This window comes from Hetaerina americana, unplaced genomic scaffold (assembly GCF_022747635.1).
Source record: "Hetaerina americana unplaced genomic scaffold, ioHetAmer1.1.p SCAF_14, whole genome shotgun sequence".
Taxonomy (NCBI): Eukaryota; Metazoa; Arthropoda; class Insecta; order Odonata; family Calopterygidae; genus Hetaerina; species Hetaerina americana.
Window position 1 is genome coordinate 13277069 of NW_027286514.1, and position 18091 is coordinate 13295159.

Below are 18091 nucleotides of genomic sequence, written 5' to 3' on the forward strand. Positions count from 1 at the left end.
TGCTTACAAATAATAAAGTAACTGCATAGGTCTAAAATTGGTGCTAGAAAAAACATTTCAATGGATAAATTAGCAAATCAATCTCACTTATGTAAATGAAAGTGGATAGGAAACTGAAGACAGTCACTATGAGCATAAAATAACAAACCTTTCATGTAGAGCACATTTTCTTCAACTGGTGATGAGACTTGCTGCTGAGGTTGGTGCACACGGCAATCAATTTTCTGCCCACTCACTGCAGCTGCTGCCGCTGCTGCCTCGGCTCGGTAACTGAAACAGAACATGACATCAGATTGAATTTCTATGAAACACATATTTTACTTCATTTAAAGTACAAACAAGTAAACATATGGAATATCATTTAAATTAGTGGTATGCAGCATGAACATGGATAAAAATAAAACAATTGATCAATAGCATTTATTTTCTACAAAAACCAACAGTTACAATGTCAGAATTTCTTATTAAAAGTAATCCAACAAAAAACTAGCAGTTGAGAAACTAATAATGCATTAAGAGTCACTTCAACCCTCAGGATTAATGCTATGATCATCATACATTACCAACCATTAGCATTTAATTTCATGTTCTTACAATAAATAAAAATACATACTGCAATGAAACATCACAGATCAAAAAACCTAAGAACAGCATGTTGAAATATTCCTGCCTATTTCTTAATTCCGACACCTATGTCTTCCAATATCTTCTTCTCAGCATTCATCCTTCATCTTCATCTTGTGTAACTCTTCTTCATGATTCTTTTAAATATGCATTAACCAAAAAGCACCAACACCAAATGTACCCAAGTAATATTTTCCCCTCCATTTCTTCAGTATCCATATAATGATTCCTCACAAAACAATTCTTTGGATTACTACATTTCTCATTTGGCGTGCCACTCAACTTTTATTATTAATCTTTAGCACCACATGTCCAATGTTCCTATATTTGCAGGTCAAATGATGATGACTATCATCATTTGACCCGCAATGCCTCAATGACATGACATCTACCTTATTTCCATATTAAATACAATAATAAATTAGGTTAATGATTAGCTTTCTGCCTCATCCATTGAAATAAAATGCTCAATGAATAATCCAACTTGAAAGTGAAGTAGCGTTAAAAATGAAATAATATGCATGTGCTGTCAATTCGTCAGGAAACTTTTTTGCAATATTAACAGTATAACCAGTTTTGAAAATTACTTTCCCAGCGTACCTCTTTGATTATGAGGAATTAAACAAGTGGTGAAGTCAGCACTTGAGCAAGTGACAGAGAGGATACAATGAACCCTGAAATCCCTTGATGATCATGCTTATTACATGTCAATTAAATATAAAGAAGACAGCTTGGGTGAAAAAAAAGCTTTCAGTAGATTAAACTAAGGGTATTGAGGAAAGGTAATAGAAGAAAACTGGGAGTGGCATACAAAATTTTATGGCAGAGGTTACAAGTTGCAAAATATTGGCAAACAAAATAGTTGAACTATGAAGCCGTACTGACATTGAGACTACTCACTAAAGGAAATCCCTAATGGCATACGAGTATCTTCCATTTTATAAAAATTATTTCGGTGTAGAATTGATTACTTCTGAAATTACTGTGGTTACTGATTTAATTTCCTGAAAAGAGGGGTGAAAAACAAAGTCACAGTGGAAAATACTGAAAAGCACATCAACTGCTGCAGAATCAAGTAAAGCAGAGATTTATTTATTTATTGCTAGCCTAGCAACAAACGGACGACTCTGCAGTAACTGGCTGATGCAACTACTATTCTCTTCATCTTGAATATCCGTACATCACTTCACAGGGCTTTATTTGTGTGAATACACAAAGAGAATTCTTTTGAGTCAGGGCGCCATCACTTAGAAATTTCTAAATCACCCTTACCATACAAAAAATTAGCATTATGAATTTTAAAACTGATCACATTTAGCGAAGATCATTTTAGCCATGGCACATAGACATCAGGAACCTTCTCAGCTGACCAGGGGATTCTCTTCAAGGATAAGTATCTTCTTAGACATTCAACCTTGATAAAACAATGCTATGTTATGAGTGAATTATAATATTTAAAGAAAGAAAAAAACTGACTCAGATGTTGACAAACATTGTCTGCATATATCAATTTTATATTCATGATAAAAAATGTTATATCTTTTTTCCATTGTAAATTATGATACACAAGTAAAAAAGAAGAAATAAATACAATAAACGTGCACACCATAGTTAATAGTAAAAACACTATTTGGTACATTTGCTTTTGGTTGCAGATACAACTGCACACCAAAATCTATTTCCTGGTAAATCTGCTGCAAAAAATACACTCAAAAGTGAAAATATATAAACACAGTTGTTAATATGACAAACAATAAATGGAATACTACTGTTAAATCAAATATTACAAATTTATTCAGAATTTTTGTTGAAATCCATCAGTGGAAGGCAAATTTGAAAATACTTGTCTTTGAAAAGTAATGCACCATACTATATAAAATTCATTTCAGCTTTTAAATGAAAAAATTTATTTTATTATAAATATTACTTTGGTAACAGTGAGATCGCATTTCTTAGAGATCACACCGAACCAACCTACTTTGCGAAAAATTTCCTCAAAAGCCTATGAATAACATTTAATCATTTTGTTTTTCATCAGCTGCATGTTGTACTAATGAATCAGAAAAGTAACTTTAATAAACTCTGCATCCATAAGAATATATTTCAATGGCCTGAAAATGTGATAAATTTTTCTGCTCATAAATGACAACAATTTACTAGAATTGATGGTAATCACTTACGCTGCCATCTGATGAGCATCTTGCAATTGCAGCAGACCAATGTGTTCTAACAAAGACTGAATGTGAGGATCTAACTGCCCAACAGTCGCAGCACTAATCCCATCAGATGGTTGACCTTGGCCCATGGACGCAGAGGATGCACCAGCTGGGTGGGAAGGCCCCTGACCAGGATGACGCTCCATGACTGCCACTGGGGCAACAGGAACTGGCACACCCTTCACAAATGGCTCTAGCTGATGGGCTATCAAACTCAGATGCTTCACCTCTGTCCTCAGGGCAATGATATCATTCATCTGTTTGGATAAGGATTGACCACAAGACATAAGACAATAGAAAATATCAAACCATTCCTGTTTAAAGTACAAGAAAAAATTTTTATCCATCCATAGTACTTAAAAGATATTTTGGTGGGAACAGAGAAAGTCTCACTAAAACCCTAAACACAGTAATCAACCCAAAGGTCGGTTTGGTGGGTGATGGTAGAGTTCACTCAGTACTAAGCACAATGACATGTGAAATTCACAGATCAGGGTAGGGGGGGCCAGTTCCTTTCCCTGTCCAGGCTATGGTTTCCCAGGAAGATCTGGTATCCAAAAAAATCACACAGCTAGTTTATACAAAAATCACAGTTTGTATATAAATCACATTCTAGAAATGCGACTGTTTTCATCATCACAACCCTAATACCCACGATACATATAAGTAATGAGTGTCACCTAAATTCATGGGGAGTTACCACACACTACATTTCATTTTATGGGATTATATGGACAAGTCTACTGCCTTCTCTTCCATAAGAGGTATTTCGCTGCACGTAAAATATGCTAGAGCTGTCAAATTTGCAAAAACCCATTCTATTGGGCATTAGATTGATCATTTGAAATGTACAGTTAACATTAGATGAACATTATCAGTTCAATACGACAAAAGTCAAATAGCAGCTTTAAAAATAAAAATTAAAATAAAGATAAAAGTTTCACAAAAGAAAATTAAATCCACATGATTTGAGGGAGACTGAGAATTATTGCAGGTCACAGAAATTGCATGAACTGTTACATTTGTGAATCATGGCATCTCAAGCAAGGGGTTCGTTTCTCAGCAATGCAGAACCCAATGGAGAATCTGGAAAAGCAAGGAGCCCATGCTCTCATCACCTGAGACTGGAAGATATCCTGCTCAACATGGATCCGGCACAACTGCTCTTCCCAAATGGCATCAAAGACGCTCTTCAAGCGCTCCAGTTCCACCTGGTGCCTCTCCAGCTGCTCCTCCAGGGATGCGCACTCCCTCGACACCCTCTCCACCCGTGCCATCTGCTCAAGCTGGACCTGCTGCTGCATTTGTGCCTGGGCGGCTGTTGGCGGTGAGGAGGAGAGAGAGGCAGCTGAGGCCGGGGGGGGTGGGGTGGCAGCAGGGGGAGGGGTCGGAGGGGTGGATGGGGGTGGGGGAGATGACATGGAGGGAGCCCCACCTGCCCTCTGTTGCTGTTGTTGCTGCTGCTGTTGGTGGAGCACTATGTCTCGGTGGAGGTCCTGCATTTGAGCTTTCAGATTTGACAACTGCTGACTCAAATCCTGTGATATACAAGAGACCAAAGAAATGGGTGTCCTGATTAGTTCGAGTGTCATGACTCAACATAAAAGCTCACTTGCAACATATGGATATTGCCAAGTGGTAAGAGGTTAAAAAAAAAAAACAAGAAAATAAAACAACCATAGCTAATTAAAAGGGATTCAATGTTTTGGTGACAATTTAGGATTGATTTCATGCCAACAGCATATTAAATTTGCTGCCTATTCCAGAAAAAATCAATTTCAGAGCTAATTCTGTAATTTTTTAAATAAAAACATTAGGTGGAGCGTTGAAAAAAAATTAAAAACTGTTTTGTGTCTAACCAGTATGTTCTACATGTTTTTACCCTACCTCATTTTGAAAAAATGGATTACTGAGCTTGATTCATGCAATGCCTCCCATTAATAATGAAATATCACACATAATTGGTAAATTTTTTCTTTTATCTGTTGGGCTGCATCATGACAGGGACCTGGGTAATATTTGTACATAATCCAATTATTTATTTATGAAATATATAAAATACTTCATTTTGGTGCTCATTGGCATATGAATACCCTCTTTATTTGTCTTGCCTACCCAGTGTAGCAAGATTCTTTGACTAGTGTGGGAAAGAGAGAGGCCAAAATATTGAAATTAGAAAGATAAAATACAAGCAGGAAAGTGCTTCCTGATTGGGCGACATAATGCACAGGTAAAAATCTCCACTACTCCCTCTAAGACACTTCTAAGTGGATATGCACCACTACATCTGCCTTGGGGCCCTAATTATTTCTGAAAAATACTTTATATATATATATATATATATATATATATATATATATATATATATATATATATATATATATATATATATATATATAGATCTAGATCAAGGAGATACTAGCCATGCTGCCAGGAGACGTGATTGAATATAAATCGGTTGATACCGTAGTGGATGCTGACGAAGCCGTCAATTATCCAACGGAATTCCTAAATTCACTTGATCCAGCTGGATTGCCACAACATCGCCTTATACTTAAAGTAGGATCTCCAATCATTTTATTGCGAAATTTAGATTCACCAAAACTCTGCAATGGGACACGATTGTGTGTGACAAAATTAATGAAAAATATAATCCAGGCAGTCATTTTAACTGGAAAAGGTGAAATAATTTTTATTCCAATCCCAACTGATCTTCCCTCCAACTTTAAAAGATTACAGTAATGCTATATATATATATATATATATGTATGTATATATATATATATATATATATATGTATATGTATATATATATATATATATATATATATATATATATATATATATATATATATATAATTATATATATATATATATATATAATTATATATATATATATATATGTATATATATATATGTATATATTTATATATATATATATATATATATATATATATATATATATATATATATATATATATATATATATATGTATATATATATAAACCATAAACACAGTAATCAACCCCCGAAGTAGGAAGTTTTGTAGGTGATGGTAGAGTTCACCCAGTACTAAGCCCTACACGGCGTGTGAAATTCACAGATCAGGGTAGGGGGGCAAGTTCCTTTCCCTGTGCCAGCTATGGTTTCCCAGGAAGACCTGATACCCGAAAAATCACTTTAGCTTGGGTGGAGCTGCAGGTGCCCAGAGTGCCTTACCCGGGAATCGAACCCAGGACCCTCCAGCCAGCAGTCCAACGCTCTACCCAGTGGAATACCAAGACCCACTTATATATATATATTTTTTTTTTCATCACTATAGATCTCTTTTCATCATAAGTTTAAAAATCATGTACCTTAAACTGTACTAGGAAGTTGCCAAAGCAAAATTAATATATGCGTACTTTGGTATTTATGCCATTGAAAACTTAAGCTCTTAGAATACGAGAACACTGGATCCTTTTTAACTGGCAAGCAGAGTTCGGAATATTCTTTTGATCCCCCTGGCAGTTGGTTGGCATTTTTAAAATAGGGAATTGGCAAGGGACATAAAATTTGAAAGACTAATTATTTATTGGTAGTTTTGAAAATTAGCATTACGAATACCATGCTTACTGGTCATAGTTAAGTTTAAGATGAAACCATGGAAATGTTTACATAATGTCAGGGTCTTCCAAGTAACTTAGTACCATTTTACATATAACTATTTTCATGGCAATATATTTCTTAAGATGTGCTTACTTTATATCTCCCTTAACGCTGCCCTAAATTTTTACCCTTTTCCTACCTCATGTTGGTGCTAAGGTCTCATTAGATTTACCTACCAGGCAAATAGTTCCTCAAGAATTCATCATGTATTTTGAATGCTTTTACTTGAGGTTCCTGGTAGCTACTCTCTCCACTTTGTAAATTCTTATTTACCAAACATAATTTTTCCCTTTTTGTTCGGATTACTTTTCCCCTTTTCATTTTAAACACTTCCCCTAAGAGTTATATTTTCTTCCTGATCTAATTCATGCTCTCTTAATTTGATATTTAACTAAACCTTTCAATTTCTTGAGAAATAGTTCTCTCATTACATTTTTTATGACATTTTCATCATACTCGTACATATCTCACCCAATGCATCATATAAAGTACTAGCCCATTCCTGCTGCTTGAATGTAGCTGAAATTATTTTTTAAAAAATCAATGCTTCATTATAGATTCAATTTTTAACCATTATAATTAGCTCTGTTCTAAAACCCTGGGTATCCTAGAACCCACAGACTTTGATTTCCTCTCAGGGGTTTTATTAAATGTTCCTCCATAGATTTTATAGCCACACTTAGCTATCTGTATCGGTGATTTCAAAACTCAGGTTTTGAAAAACCTGACTTTTGATAAAATTAGTTATAATTCATTTGCTGTTGTCAATCACATTGGTCATCAACAGCCCCATGATTGTAGCATTACATCCCTGTTCAGAATAAACTCTCCTGAGCCTCTGAAAACTCACTAATATTAGCAGTGCATATGATATTACACTTCTGGCAACTGCTTTCAAAAACCCTGGCTTGGACTATTATGCACTAATCTGAAGATACGAAAAGAATGCAAAGAAGAGAATTGCTAAAGAAGATGTCAATCCATTCAGTGATTCAGTTTAGCTATATTTAAGATGATTAAGGATGTTACTATAGCCTTTAAGTTACTCCAACATTTTAAAAATCTGTTAGATCTATCGTGATATCAAGCAGAAAAAAGTATACAGGAATTACATAACTGTTAAAGAATAGTTTTCAGTAGTTTTTCAATTATGATTATATGGACTTCAACACAGTTGATCACTTTTGAAATTTAACATTCCACTTTATACATGCTTCACTTAAATTAAAGCAATATCACATATAGTTACATTAGAAACCAGATTGATTGGCCTATATGAGCTGGGAAGTAAGCTAGATAAACTACGAATCCAGTAATTTAGGGAAAAGTTTTACTATTAGTCTTTGTAAAGTTAAGACCAGAAAATATTGTTATTCAATTACAAAATGATAAATTCATAGCAATGAAAGTTTATCTTCTCATTTAGTGTTCACTTTTCAATATAAAATATACAATCAATTTTTTTCATAAAAGCGAAATGTTTCCATAAAAACTGCCGATTAATTTCTGCAATTACATATCATACCTTCAAACAATTAAAATCATTCAATAGTACCATCAATTAATTAGTCCATGGCAGGAAATCTCTCTCAAAGTCATGGTTTACTTTTATACAGCAGTATAAAAGTAAACTAATCATAATAGAAGTAATCCCTATACCAATGACGAAGACTCATGGTTAGACGACTGAGAAAACTTATCTTCCTGAAAAGAAGCAAATATCAGAATCTGACCCCTCACCCCCCTTAATCCACAAAAATTTCCAGCTTTTTGGAAGCAATTAATTTTTACAAGATATTATCCTCTAGTGTTCAGATTATGCATGGGTCAATTAGAATATTTTTTAAGTCACCTTTGTACCAGTGTTGAGTAAGAAATAGTGGAAAATGATATATGGTGTACACATCAAAGCAACAGCCTTTTTTATTAAGAAATTAACTTTTCATTCCCTGACTGCTAACATCTAAACCTGTGAGATTCAATGAATCTTTCTGCTTATCTATTAACATTAACATTGTGTTTGACTGCCCTATGATCCATGACACTTCAACCTGCCTTCAATCTCCAAAGACCATTGTCCCCAGAGAGGTTAATTCTTTTTCAGCAGCAATACAAATACAGAAGGGCTCATGCATGCTCAAGTAAGTATGGCAAATCACCACAGTTTCACAATTCCACCTTGATTTTAATCTGGTATCATGATTCCACCTTCAAAATGCAAGGCTCATGGCAGTCCTTCAGCAGAGTAAAATGATGAAGGTCAAAGCTTCTCGGCATCCTCTCTCCCCTTATTACTGATATTCCACGTCTGCATGATATCCTATGCTATGAATGGGCTCTCAAATCTCAAGCAGCCAACAATTTTATTGGGAGTTCTCTGCTCACTTTAAAGCAACTTTATTATCACTTTTCAATCATTCCTAGTGCAATGCACTTTAAATATTTTATCTAGTGTTTCTTTCTGTTCCTTATTAGGTAAGTCACAGTTAATCATTAGGTAAGTCATTAACTGAATCATTGAAGAATCCTATATTTATGTTATTGAATTCAAACAGATCCATATCAAAGTCTGCCATAGATTTGGTAATCATTTGCTTGGTTAATACACCTAATTAAGACAAATCCTGAGAATTGGGTTAAGTAATTTAAATAAAAATTATTGCCCTGAAATCATTAAAAACTTTTCAAATGCAATTTAAATAATATTGGTATTATTTATTATAGAAATCATTGCATAAATCTGAAAAACAAGGGATTTTTTTAATATTCAAAACTTAGTTTCTGGGTGGTTCTTTTATAGTAAATCACAACAAAATGCATTAACTTCATGGTAAAGATGCATTTTTAATTATTCAAGCAAATGAAGTTCGTTAAAAATTTGGATTATTGAAAGCAGTCACAAGGCTATTAATCCTGGTGACACTTGTGCTCAATTCAGCCACCATTACCTGAAAGTATCTCATTTTGAATAATGCACACTTTGTAATTCAGATGTTGGTATATGTGTAGAATATTTAATTTTACGTAAATATTTTACAATTTTATTTTATCACAGATTAACTATAGCCAAATTAAAGATCAGTAAAAAAATTATGATTTTTGCATACTTCACACCAAAGTTATAAGCTGTTCATTACAATTTATAATATTTATTACAATGCATTATTTAAGTTCACTACTCCATTTATATTGCCATTGATTATATCATGGATTTTGACACATTATAAGTCTTACTTCCTCACATTTTTGCCTTAAGAAATTCAGAGGATATTGTTGCCTGGTTATTCTCAATTATTCCCTAGTGAATACATTTTGTCTGCAGATAATATAGCAGAAACTATCATTAGGATTCACTAAAAAGAGTAGAGTATTTATCGTAAATATGGTCAGGTTATATTCCTATAACAGTTCAGATTCAACTTGAAGAAAAAAAAATCGCTTACTAATACTGAGCAGAAGTAGTTGTTTATTGGTTATTCCTTCCTTTCTACAAGTTTTCGCAATTATGCTTACACTACACACAAAGCTATGATTTGTATGCTCTAGAGAAACATTCAATTTTCTTTAACTTCTAGAAAATACACGATTTACAGAAAAGTAATGGGCATCCATTACAGCATGGCTGACTTATGGTCCCTTGGTGGGGTGAATTGCGACCCACCCTCTGACACTCAACAATATAACCAAAAGTGGAGTATTAGTTTCATATAGAAAATGATAAATGAGGAATGAAAACATTTGCATACTGGCAAATGCAATAAAAAATACAGTTTACTGTCTCAGGGGTGAAAATATCTCATGACTACTTATTTCATGTGACTGGTGCAGAAAAACTATTTCAAAACCATGGAGGAAATTGAAATGACTTTTGAAAAATATATGGCATAAATCTTATAGCCTAGCCTCTTCAAGTTCACTTTGAATGTAAATCTGAGAAAAGATAAACCACTCAACCCTCATCACTAATATGCTCTCTGCCATCAACATGTCCAGTATATACTCACATAGTTTTGGAATGACACTGACTACCTTCTGGACATGGGCCAAATCTGAATTAAAAACGCTGAATGATCCCTTGTCATTAATTCAACTAATTTTCCATCATGGGAACGTTAAAGCTCAACAAAAATCAATGACATTAGTTCTGGTTTATCTGAGTGTCACAAAGTGCTTAAACTTCATTATTGGGAGAATGTTGAAATTTTACTTTTCGTGATTTGAAAGAGTTCTTGCTGCAAAGAGATGGCATTTAGGGGTGCACTATGTGAATAGTGTGTAATCTTAGTGAATGGCTCGCTTTTATTAGTGAGAAATGGGCTTAAGGTAGTTAACTAACATTTCTTTTTTTAATTCAAACACAGAGACATAGTAATGAACTACTAGAATATATTCCCTTGTGAGCAACCAATAAAAATGCAAAAGCATCATATTTATTCAACAGTCATAGAGCAAATTTTTAAATGAATTCAATAATAAAACTTAAGCAGTACCTATTATATATTGTCTGTCATTACATTTTCAAAGAAAACCATTATTTAAATTTACTGAAATCAAAATTTGTGTGCCATTGACATTGACATCAAAAGAATATCTCTACCTTATAGCCTGAGGAGGGTGGCATAGGAACATCTACGAGGGTCATCCGGAAAGTAGTACCCGTTCGTGCCGCATGAAGTGCTGACGACGCGAGTAGCCGCTGGACGAGGTCAGATAGCTTCAGTGGCTTGTCTGCCTTCTCTGAGCCAAGTTGCGTGACGCTAGCATTGCCTGTGTTGTTTCTGTGATTGTTTACAATGTTTAAAAAAATTGAGAACGCCGCCAGTTGTGAAGTGAGGGCAGTGATTAAATTCCTCAATGCAAGAAACGTTCGCCCATGTGATATTCATCACCAATTAAAGGAGGTGTATGGAGACAATGTAATGGACGAGTCGTCTGTTCGGCGGTGGTGTCGCAACTTCAACATGGGGAGGGGGAACACACACGACGATGAGCGTTCGGGGAGACCGTCTGTCATTACAGACCAACTGGTGAGCTCAGTTGACGAATTCGTGAGGAACGATCGGCGCGTCACAATTGATGACATCTGTGAGCATTTTCCCAATGTTTCTCGAACAATTGTTCATGAAATTGTTAAACACCATCTGCATTATGCAAAAATTTGTGCAAGATGGGTCCCTCGCGTATCTCAATGAGCTGGCGGCGAAGGACTATGCAGCAGGAATACAGAAACTTGTCACACGTTATGACAAATGCCTTAATTTGCTTGGTGATTATGTTGAGAAGTAGTTTAAAGTATCCTCTTTCAAATAAAATTTTTTATGTTCGTTAATATTTACTTTTGTGTCTTTATTTCACGAACGGGTACTACTTTCCGGATGACCCTCGTAATTATGGTGGGATTAAGTTTGAATGCACATTACCATGAATATACAGTTGCTCACATCACTTGTGTCATGTGAGCTGCATTCTGAATTTGGTTTCCTTATGGCTCTAAAATAAAATGAGTTGTGATTTTCAACCCATTGCATGTGTAAGAATACTTGTATTACATTCAGACCAATATGGTATTTGCAGCCTATTTATCATTATACGAAAAAAATTAAATTTTCCAATTATCAACTAATGATACTTAAAATATCTGACTAATTTCAATGAGAAGTGCAGAATCATAACTCTTTTACTGGAGCTACAAATTTTTTGCATAATCTAATAAATTATATTTTCTCCTGGCAGACATTGAAAATTTAGTTATGTAACATTTTATCATATACGTAAAATAAAAAATATATAAGGAAAAACCCAGATATTTAATTTTTTTGATTCTTAATATAGACATTCAAGATAAGAATAGACATCTAAGTTCATTGATTAATTAGAAAAATACTCTACTTGATCCATGACATGTCTTCCTAAAATGGTATTGAGGGAGGTGCATGAAAATTTATATGGTTAAATGGAGATATTACTTTTGCTAGGTGTGCTTTTGCCACTATGCGAGGTACTAGGTATTACAAGCAAGTATCATCCCCAAAGAAGTACGACAAAATACCAAAAATCTCCACTTATCACTCAACAAGAACATCAAAGGCTTTAATGAAAACTGTTATAAAGTTTAAAGCTCACTTATGAAGCGAAAAGAAGATTTAAAAGATTGACAACTACTTTATTCTTTGACATATGCAGGTCTCAATCTCCAGTGCATTAAATTATCTACATGTGTTAGTGCTGGTGAAATTTAAATCCCATTGAAAGTTGGAGTGAATGCTCCCAAAAACCAACCTTATTTTGAAGTGGATACGAGGCATGCGACATCACAGTGCTTCCTGTCGCTAAAAGGACACATGAGCCTCACCTCTTGACTTTATGTTTCAGGAGTACCCTGCTGTGCTTAATCAAGTTAGGTTGTTTCTGAAACTTTGGTTTCCCCTTTGGTTTGAGGTGTCCATCTCAGCTTGACACAAAAGACTGGGAGAGACATTGACGAAAGGAGGCAAAAAATAGGAGAGGGGCAAGAAATGCATAATACATGAGAGAAATGATAAATTCTAATGAACACAAATTTTTTTAACTCATGGTCTCAGTGAGAATTAATTAATGAAGAGAGGTCATGGAAAACGATAACTATAAGATATGGTACAATGATATTTCACTGTAGATGAGATCTTTTCCTTCATTGCCTTTTTCTCTCACATGTCTGCACCTGATGTTTTCAATCACCCAGATATGTAATATGAATAACCTACAATGTCACTCCTGCTTATATGCACATTATGATGTTTCATCACACATTATAAGTTGAATTTAAGTAAAGCACAGTGGTGCAGGAACCCTTTCTGGGATAGTAGGGTAAACTTGAACCAGTTTGAGTGGGCCAGCAATGACAAGATAGGTGATGGGGAGAAAAACAACATAAGATTTACAACTTACGCAAGGAAATTTAATTAATTGATTTTAGGCATACTTAAGGAATCTGAAAGAAGTAAAAAAAAATGATGAAATCATATATATTTATATTATTATTATATATGAAATCATTATATATATATATATATATATATATATATATATATATATATATATATAATATATATAATATATATGATATATATATATATATATAATATATATATATAATATATATGATATATATATATATATCATATATATATATATATATATATAATATATATAATATACTACCTTGATCAAAAAGTTCCCGGAATAACCACCGTGTGGCGCTCCCATCGTTCCGATTTGAGTTCTGTTTTTTTTGTTAAATTGGTACATCTGTTGTTGATATTCCCTTTAAATCTTAGTGTCATAACTTGACATTTGCAAAAGTTACGGTCGGTTTTCGGTATGTCCATCAGTGCTTCCTGCGATTTTTCCATTACTTCCTCTCGGCTGCTAAAACGCGTTCCCCGCAATGGTTTTTTAACTCGATTGAACCGAAAGAAGTCACAGGGAGCCAAATCAGGTGAATTCGGTGGCTGTTGGATGGTATTTGTTGCATTTTTCGTCAAAAAATTACGAATAATGATAGCACTGTGCGACGGTGCGTTATCATGGTGCAAAATCCACGAGTTTTCTGCCCACATTTCTGGTCTCTTTCGGCGAATTGCTTCACGCAAACGTCTCATAACGCCCAAATAATACTCTTTGTTTACTGTCTGGCCTTCTGGCAAAAATTCATGATGCACTACACCGTTGTAATCCATGAAAACCGTCAGCATTGCCTTCTTTTTTGACTGAAAACGACGTGGTTTTTTTGGTCTCGGCTCATTTGGTGAACGCCATTCACTTGCCTGATGTCTGGATTGCGTGTCGTACTCATAAACCCACGTCTCGTCTCCAGTAATGATCCTTTTGATGAATGTGGGATCGGATTCAGCCTCGCAAATCATGTCTTTTGCGACGTCAACACGGTCTCTTTTTTGCATGAAATTGAGGTCTTTTGGCACCAACTTTGCTGCTACACGACGGAAACCCAAATCATTAACCACAATGTCTTGGGCGGATCCATAGGCAATGTTCAAGTCCTCCGCTATTTCTCTGATGGTTAATTTGCGGTTATTGACCAACATTTCTTTTACTTTATCAATTTTTTCACCGACTTTCGATGTCGATGGTCTGCCACTGCGTTCATCATCTTCGATTGACTCACGACCACTTCTGAACCGCTCGTGCCACTGGTAAACGACCGTTTTTTTTAGAGAATCGTTGCCGAAACACTTTTCCAACATTTCCAACGTCCGTGCGCCACTAAATCCGTTTTTTACGCAAAATTTAATACAAGTTCGTTGTTGCAAATTTAAATCCATTTCTGAAATTGTAAAAAATCGCCAACACACACAGAGATAGATGTACTCTTGGCTACGTAACTTTTGCAAATGTCAAGTTATGACACTAAGATTTAAAGGGAATATCAACAACAGATGTACCAATTTAACATAAAAAAACAGAACTCAAATCGGAACGATGGGAGCGCCACACGGTGGTTATTCCGGGAACTTTTTCATCAAGGTAGTATATGATATATATATATGATATATATATATATATATATATATATATATATATATATATATATATATATATACATATATATATATATATATATATATATATAATATATATGTATATATATGGGTATGTAGTACTTAAATACTTTGTATGTAGTACTTAAGTACTTTGAAGTATGTAGTACTTAAATATTTCACATGGTTTTCCATTTCTTTTACAAGTCATGGAAGGAGATTTTCATGGTCCCTACCCCCAATGCCATCAGCTGGTGGATCAGGGGAAGTGCCCCCTTGGTTCCTGCATCACTGCATAAAAATACCCATTATTAAGTGCACCACTTTGAATTATTCTTTTATTCTTGGTGTGTTGTTCAACTCTTTCCAAAACAACCAAATCAATAATCATATTACCAAGTTCATAACACTACAAATGTATTGTTTTTAATTGAATGTACAAATTTGATTGTATAAAAGTGTGATGATAAAGAATAAACAGAAATAACTTACGATTAATATTGGAACTGTTTTTGCAGTTAAGAAGTTTAAAAAATTTTTTTAAACTTAAACATTTCAAATTAAATAAAAATTTCTAGCAATTTCATCACCTTTAGTTGTGCATCAAAACTACGACAATGGTTGGAGAATGGCCCTTCGCCCTCGAGTGCTTTGGCTCGCAATGCACTCTGCTGCCTTCTCGATGGTGGGTGGAAGTAGGCAGACTGTGCACCAGGGCCACCTGCAGACTGCCCAGCACCAGTGGTGCCATGATGTGCATGAGGGTGAGAGGGATGATGGACAAGGTGTGCAGGTGCACCAACACCAGATCCAAGTACGACAACACCACCGCCTGCGGTGGATTCATAAACTCTGTCCGTTCCCTGTACTACACCACCTGGATCTTGTGCTACCCCTTTACTCCCTATCCATGGTTCCAATGCTTGCCCAAACTCAGCTCGAAAATTCGTTCGGATCTGACTGGACTGAGTCGGCCTGAAAATAAATAGTAAAGAGGTCAGACAAAGACTGCAAGATCATAAGATGTAAGCAATAGACATGGAGGTGGGGAAATGTATAACATTTCCACCCACTTTGGGTATAGATGGATAAAAGTATAGGGGAAATGAAAAAAACAAAGCACTCCTGCTGACCATATACCCATAGCAATTCAATTTCCCTTGAATCTTAGTCACCTTTATTTGATAAGTTAAGCAAGGAATATTTTTATTTTCTATTTTATTTCTAAAAAATAAATAAAATACTCAATTATTAGATCACTTAGTGAAAAGATAGGACCTCAGAATTGAGTAAATATAGTATCTAGGAAATTCCTTCAGATTTGTCCATAAGTAACAAACCCATTCTCAATCTTATCAGTTATTCCAGATTTCCTCAATCTGTACAAATAAGTCAAGTCATGCCACACCCCTGTATTGTTTTGAAAATTGACTAATCATAAATTTTCACGTGATTGTACTTGCTCAATGACATCACTCTGTACTCCTGATTGTGCTAGGCCACTCCAGATGGACCCTACCTCCCATGACCATGTTATGTACCCAATAATCAGAAGATTTTATATGCATATTACTGCAACATGAAATTTCAATAGGGAATATCTTATAATAAACAAAGCATGTTTTTTCACAGTAAGCATCTCCGTTATGTAACCATGTCCGAAAAATGCAAAGGTTTAGTCTTCATTTTCTACTCTTATTCTCTTTCACTTTCATTCATTTGCTAACCTTGCTGTATGTCCCAAGTGTGATATGGCAATAAGACGGTCAATCATTGCATGTGCTAAATCCAAGAACTCATATTTGTTAGCTGCAGATGAAAATGCAGAGCAGAGGAGTAGATGAGCTTGAAGCACTGGGAGAACAGTGCCTAGGTTTGAAAGCTGTCCTCGAAACTGACGCTCCTTGCTTTCAAATTGCCTGTGAAGAGGTAACAGAAAGTGTTTAATTGCATGATGGGAAAAGATAGCATTGAAAGAAAAAAAAACCACTTAATAATATTACTGAATGCTTCATACAATTTCAATGAAAGTTTCAAACGTAGCAATTACTGTCTTCTAAAAGTTATCACACACAAAATGGACATAATTTTCTTCCTACCCCCTGTCTATACTCAGTTGCTCTATTTATTTTTTTTCCTACTCTGTTTCCTGAGATTTCAAATGCTACAATTTATTAATACACAATTGTTTTCAAATAAGACATTAAAAATCAATTAAATGAAATATTTTGCTTTAAGTTTGTAACTGGATGGCAACAAGATTAGCATCCAACCCACAGGTACAAACTTCAGATTAAATGCGGTGTGATAGGCAAGGAAAGGAAAGGACATATCAACTCAAGTACTGACCAACTAAGTTTGTTAATGATGTAACCTGTTTTAAAATGCATTAAATAGAAATATTTTGCTGCATCTAAAATGCATTTAGATCAAGGTTTCAACTAATATAAAAGTAACAACATCAACATTATTTAATTTCATTTTCAAATTTATCATCCACTAAGAATTGAATTCTTCTCACATAGTTTATGATGACCATATAATCGATGCAGGCACTCATTAATAGATGGGTATCCGTTGCAATTAAAGTTTTACATATTAACTTGAAGATCAGACATCCAACATATTCATTCATAAAATTTGTTTATTCGCCCCAAATATATATATGAGAGAAGACCTTTTGTTGATAGTTCTTCCAGAATACAAAACCTTTAGTTAAGAGATCACTGATAATATATTTTTTACCCTTTAAAATTGATTAAAAACAGGAATTTGCCAGGATAGCTCATCATTTGATGGTAAAAAATATCATCAGTTTACATTTAATCATCACCCTCTTCAACTATGATTTTATACTTAATCAGAAAACAATAAACTTCACATTAAGGTGTACTTTTCTTAGAACAGGGTAAGCACTCATTAAAAATATAAAAAAAATAATTTTCATTTGAATTAGTCTGTTGTAATACTCAAGCTGCTTAAAAGAGCCTAGGAAAATGAGATGGAATTAGCAATAATGCTACATGTTTTCCCATAGCAATACAGGCAATGGCTGTCCTGCTGTGGA

At 34.5% G+C, this 18091-nt stretch overlaps 1 protein-coding gene across 1 annotated transcript in view; it reads right to left on the minus strand.

Moving 5' to 3' along the window:
- LOC139686405 (uncharacterized) overlaps positions 1-18091 on the minus strand; it is a 64288-nt gene that overhangs the window by 9948 nt on the left and 36249 nt on the right. The window contains exons 8-12 of the mRNA XM_071583598.1: positions 16752-16943; positions 15615-15999; positions 3959-4378; positions 2805-3097; positions 149-270 (exon numbers count right to left, since the gene is read on the minus strand). Of these exons, the coding sequence (XP_071439699.1) occupies positions 149-270; positions 2805-3097; positions 3959-4378; positions 15615-15999; positions 16752-16943 (1412 nt within the window). The remainder of the gene's footprint in view (positions 1-148; positions 271-2804; positions 3098-3958; positions 4379-15614; positions 16000-16751; positions 16944-18091) is intronic.